This window comes from Micropterus dolomieu, linkage group LG08 (genome assembly GCF_021292245.1).
Source record: "Micropterus dolomieu isolate WLL.071019.BEF.003 ecotype Adirondacks linkage group LG08, ASM2129224v1, whole genome shotgun sequence".
Classification (NCBI taxonomy): domain Eukaryota; kingdom Metazoa; phylum Chordata; class Actinopteri; order Centrarchiformes; family Centrarchidae; genus Micropterus; species Micropterus dolomieu.
The window spans coordinates 17,557,094-17,563,093 of NC_060157.1; the positions used below are offsets into that span (position 1 = coordinate 17,557,094).

A 6,000-nucleotide genomic window follows, 5' to 3' on the forward strand; every position below is an offset into this window, starting at 1 on the left:
TATCTATTTTGACTGCCTCCTGTTTTTTTGGGAGACTTTGGGGAATGAATCCCCAGGGGAATATGGCATGTTTACAGCTTGATGCTTGGGCTATTTGAATGAAATTATAATTTTATCAGCTACACACGATTAAATGCCTGTACAATAAATGTACAACATTTCTTCTTTTTCCCAAACGCAGGCTCGTAAAAGTTTAAAACACACAGATTCAGGCTAATGCACGTGTTTCACAATCTCTCAGAATATTGCTACCATGTGTACTTATGCAGCAACTACATTATCTCCGGTTAAAGTTACCACAAATTGATGCCAGGTCGGTTTGGAAATAGTTTCATCTCCAAAGAAGGCGCATTTTTCGAGAAGAGAATATGACTGTCCGAGAGTTCAACACTGTCCTGGGTCACTCTGATTAACAAAGGGAGTAACACACATTCAGTGATGCCCCGCCGCAGGCCTCTCTGTAGGCACAACCCAGAAAAATCCACAAAGAAAGCCGAGGCCAATGGGGACCAGTGAGGGCGCGCACAGAAGGTACACGTATAAAGAGTGAGTCAGGTCACAAGGTTGGAGAGGTCGGCCATCCAGAGTTTGAAATGAGCCTAATGGGACAGAAAATGTGTCCTCGAGGTGAACTCGGCCTTCTCCCACTTCGCCCCCAAACTTCAATAAAGTACCTTTTCAGCCTCGCGACATGGAGGCGACAGGGCCTAGAAAGGGTTTGGAGGGATGCTGCGACTGTGGTGAGCACATTAATTTCTCTAATCTGTCTAGCAACATAAAGGCGTCTGGATTCATTTTTCAGCGCCGTCTCACCACTATTCTTGTGCATTTCCAAAGCCACGTCCAAAAGGCAGATCTTAACCGCTTTGGTCCAGTTAAACAGAGTTATTTTAAAGTCCATTTAAACTCTCACATTTTGGGAATAATGGTAAAAGATACGGCCTGGTACATAATATTTGGTAGGATAAAAACTAGCTGTTGGCAGAGCTGTTTTCCAGAACATAGCACAAAGCTCTGTAGTGAAAGATTGATGATGGAGAATAGCTCTTCCTTTTGTGCTCCTTTGCCCCCCACTACGCAAGGCATTTTATAAGGCCTATTCATGTCACAATTTCAATAATCTATCAAATTCTTGCGCGTCTTTGGGTTTAAGTCATGGTTAAAATGGACTCCTTCTGCACAAATCTGTACAAAAAAAACAAAAGAGAGAGATCTTTGTGTGAAAAAACAAATCTTAAAACACTTCAGTTGCAGTTGAGAGGTGCAGTCTGAGTGATATTCTGTCAAATAACTGGATCAGTCCAGCAGATCTACAGTCGTAAACAGTCCTGCAGTGTGTTGGTCCTCCTGCCAGATGACGTTGCAGTGAGCGCCGCTTTTTGAACTGTAGGGTTTTTTTGGTATTCTCGCGAGCTTCTGCACAGTCTGGGGAGACAGAAGGCAAATGTGGGGAAAGAGTGCATACAAGCAAAAGTCAAAAGAGTGAACACACAAGAAAACCTCAGCATCACTTTCTTTTGGCCAGGGCACTGCTGCAGAGCCTGATAACAAAGGTCAGCTAGTTTACTCCATCACCATCCTCACTGGGATTATTTTTTGGTAACGAACACCACATGACGCTTGTATTGAATCTATCTGCAATTCATGACTTTATTTTATTTTTACTTTGATTTTATTTTTACACTTGAAAAATCTGTGGCATGACTACTGGAATATAGAAAAAAGCAGGGCAACTAGTTAAGTTACAAAATGAATAAGAATATTTTCACAGCAATCCATAATCTCTTAACACATTGCAAATGTCCTCTAAATTAATCGCATGCAGCTTTGTGTTCAAGTCAGGACGAAGGAAGCAGAGGCAGTGTAGTGTGGAGTGGAGGGCCTCAGTGGCTTGTCTTTAGCGTTAATTGAATGCCCTTCAGACTGATGAGGTTGCACATAATGCATAGCGCAAACTATTTCATTTGCAGATTTTAGAAATAACTTCAGTCCATTTTGAATCAGGCTTTAACACACTCACAGACATACAGACAGACACACACACACACACACACACACACACTGTCTGTACACAATTTAAAAACGCAAGAATGAGCTGCAGGACTTACAAACACAGTTTGAAAACACAGTGATTCTTGTTTCCCCCTCGCGAAATGTTCAAGTATCCACACATCTGTGCACTTTTAAAAGATGATCTCTCCAAATAGCCATTAAAAACAATAGCAGACCTCATCTTGCCCAAAATGAAATTCGACCAAACGTATATAAAACTATTAGACACTCACTGTTTTATTGACCAATATGATTAGCACAAGTACACTACACTCCGTTTATTGCATTTCACAATAATCTGCTTTTTAAGGTCTAAACACAACATCGACACCACAAAACTAAATTGTAAATCAAAATCCTGTTTCTGAAATACACGAGGTAATTCACACATTGTTATTATCCCAAAACATACAAGTTCAAGATCAATGGTGTGTTCCAGCTTTTTTATACCAAAAATAACTATTATTATATTGATTTCCTTCCAGTGTTGTTTGAAATAAATAGATTGTGCATTTCACCTTGGGCAGCAGGGCAAAAGAATGGCCCACAATAACATTTTGATAAAATGTATATTTTTTCTACTTTTTTTTTCCTTCATTCAAAACATTTTTTAATAAAAAACATCATTTTAATTGAGCTTCAAATAAATTAAACCCTGTGTCACGTAAAAATAATTCATCGGTATTCGCAGTAATCCATGCTATATAACATGCATTTTATATAACTTTGGACTTAAAGGAAACCGCACAAGATAGCTACCAAAACAAAATATATAATTGTTCTATAAATAACCAGTTCTTTTTCTATCCCCAATCTTGGTTCGTGGTTTTATAACCTGGTGATATCCTCGCCATGCTGTGCTCCGGTGAGTTCGTCGGGGGCCCCAGTGTTAGTGGCCGAGGCAGCCGCAACAGCGCCGGCTGCTGAGCTTGTGTTGGACCCGGAGGAGGAGGAAGAGGATCTCACTTTGGTGTTCGGGAGCCTGTGATCTTTTTTCCATTTCATCCTGCGGTTTTGAAACCAGATTTTAATCTGTCGCTCGGAGAGAACCAGGGTGTGGGCGATCTCGATGCGCCTCCGTCGAGTTAAATATCGGTTATAGTGGAATTCCTTCTCCAATTCTAAGACTTGCTGCCGGGTGTATGCTGTCCTAGACCGCTTTGGCTCCGTCCCATTGTAAGCCGAGCTCACTGGAAAAAGGATAAGTGGAGAGAAAGGGAGAAAGAGAAGGGAGGAAAGGAGGGGTAAACAAGAATGGCCTGAACTGAGATATGGCTAGAAAGATTTATTGGATATGAATGTTTAGCTGTTTGAGAAATTTAAATGGGAAGTTAAGAACTTCTCGGCGGTAATGAGAGGACACTCACATCCAACTATGAGCTAAATTATTAATGCAAGATTACAAAGCTCGAATTTTTTTCTTATTCATTTCTCCCCCTCTCTCTATCGCGCAATACATAACAGCAGAAGCCACATGGTGATACGGCTGCCCTGAGTATACCTCGGCTATAAAATTTATGGTGGGTGTAATTACCAATGCCGAGTCGTAAATCCGCCTCAATTGTGCCATTTCAAAGGCTTCCCTGCTATCGGAGCAGGGGCTGGCAACGAGATGGGAGTCAGAGGGACTGATAAAGGGAGGGAAAGGGAGAGAGGAGCATGAGAAGTGCAGGGAACATGAACACACAAGTTGCCTACCAGTGCTGACGTGAATTTTCTTCATCCATGGGTACACCACGGGCTGCTTGGAGGAGGCTGTGCTGTTTGGATGCTCCGGGGTAGCTTGGTTGCAGGCGGAGGTTGCGGCCGGTGGGGTGGCAGGGGACATGGACAACTGTGGGGTTTCACATGAAGCAGGTTGCCCTTTCCCTGTCAGCAGGTGCGCAGATTGGGGTATTCCATGTCCCCTTGGCGTGTCAGGTTCAGGGATGCTTGCACAGTTATACTGGCGCTCTTGGTAGCTCGCCCGCGGAGGATATAACTCCTGATGGTGATGCTGGTAGCCAGTTTCCCTTGCGCGGCTGTAATATTCTGGACTATGCTCAGGGATGTAGTTATTTTGCGAATATTCCTCGCATGGAGGAAATTTCGGATCAATGTAGTTAGACTCCATCAAATACGAGCTCATGATCATTAATTTCTGGAGTGGAAAATAATTTTTCTAGCTTTGTCGTTTTTCTGCTCCATAAAGCCCTCCTACTTGCGAGCAGCCCTGTAAAGTTACTTTTACCACGTGACCCAATTGCCCAATAGCAGAGTAAGAGGTAGTTCCCGGATAAGGAACCAGAGGTATTTAGCATACCTACAGTCGCCATTGTGGGCACAAATCTCTCTCTCTCTCTACCTCTCTCTCCCCCTCTCTCCCTGGTTGCGTTACCAAGGCAATTGATCTTGGGGACAAAACTAGTAGCTAGTTGCTGACCAAGGAAAAAATAAAACAGGCAAAATCCACTGCTCTCAATTACTCAAAGGGACAATAGGTGATTCGCCAAGGATAAGGTACAACAATAGCAAACCAATCATTGTATTAGCCTGCACGCCTTATATATAGGTTATCTGTTAATTAATCAAGGTATACATTCTTAAGTAACAGCACTTCAGCTGTAAAACCGATTTTAGGCCATTAATATACTTAAGAATTAGAGCTGCATCCACTTTGATGATTTTCCTAGAAAACATTTCAGCACTAATGTGTAAAAGGTTTATTGTGAATCTAAATGTCACAGAGGACTGGAGTGGTGAGATGCTCTGGAGGTGTGGTTGGGTTTTGGAAATAGGTCTGATCATTTATAATGTTGGAGAAAGGTGGACAGGAAGGAGTCAGGCAGCCGAAACAAAAGCCTTCATTCAATGAGGAGATATGTGTCTTGAAATGATATCCTATTTCTTTCAGACTACTCATTAAAAGGCTCAACTTTTAATCAAGCATTGTTAAGGATACTATTAAAGATTGGCCTGGTTGTAAGTAAGGATTCTGCTTTAAATGTCACAGCAGCAAAAATCAGATGGAAGCAAAGTTGTGGGGTGCTTTCCAATAAAGCAAATAAGATGATAAGAAAGGCAGTCCTTGTCAACAGCACAAAAAAAGAAAAGTAAATAAAAGAGAAAAGCCAAATGCATTTATTCTTTAATAATAACCTCTAATTCTGAAAGATACAACAATTATTCAACAAAAGCCATCATTATGAGCATTGTGATGTCACCAACAAAACAGTGGATAAAGAAGCAGAGAAATGAGTTGTGAAAAACAGTTATGGTGTCACAGACCAGACAACAGGGGAGCAGACCAAACTAACTGAATACTACCACTGTGAAATCACAGAGCAGCCAACATAAAACAGTACCACTGTGGTGTCACAAACTGTGCAGAGCAGCATCATTATGATGTCACGGATCAGTCAGCTGTGGGGACCAATGTCATTATGGTGTCACAGACCAGAGTCTCAGTTAATTTTGATCTGCTGACTTAACTGCAGAGGAGCAGCATTGTGTCACCGAAGAAGAGAAGCTGTTACATTTGGTTGTTGCATATATAGTAAGAGCATTTAGCAGAAGATGTGCACCCTCACATTGAACTGAAGCGCCCTCCCACACGCAGGGCAGTCCTGTTTAGAGGTGCCATGCTTGTTGACTTGCAAATTTAAATTATTTAATACCATTGAGGGGTTTTTTTCTGACAAAAAATATGTCTCTTGACTGTATTCTCTTCATCTCATCATGGCTCTCTGTTTTAACAACAATGAAAAGTCCTTATCTTTAACTTGCAAGACACGTTGTGACCTTTGTTATGGCCTTAATAAAAACATGTGATCATGTATCAACTCAATCTGTGTGTGGACTAGCTCAAACCAACATTTTAGCAAAAAAATGCTGAGAGGAAAAATGCAACATTGCTATATATGTAGAGAAATAAATGCAACTGATTTGTATAGACACATGTTTACAATG

The 6,000-nt window shown here is 41.5% G+C and overlaps 1 protein-coding gene across 1 annotated transcript; it reads right to left on the reverse strand.

Moving 5' to 3' along the window:
- Positions 1–2,265: 2,265 nt before the first annotated feature.
- Positions 2,266–4,347, reverse strand: hoxc4a (homeobox C4a). Its single transcript, XM_046055710.1, has 2 exons — positions 3,751–4,347; positions 2,266–3,242 (listed from the first exon to the last, which is right to left on the reverse strand). Exons 1-2 carry the CDS (start codon positions 4,184–4,186, stop codon positions 2,881–2,883), a joined length of 798 nt encoding a protein of 265 aa, XP_045911666.1. The 5' UTR covers positions 4,187–4,347; the 3' UTR covers positions 2,266–2,880.
- Positions 4,348–6,000: the final 1,653 nt, after the last annotated feature.

Excerpts from the sequence above, each read along its gene's own strand:
- hoxc4a (XM_046055710.1), bottom strand. The coding sequence starts at position 4,186 with ATGATCATGAGCTCGTATTTGATGGAGTCTAACTACATTGATCCGAAA. Across the intron at positions 3,243-3,750 it reads GAAAATTCACGTCAGCACTG|TGAGCTCGGCTTACAATGGG; the intron begins GTAGGCAACTTG and ends TCCTTTTTCCAG.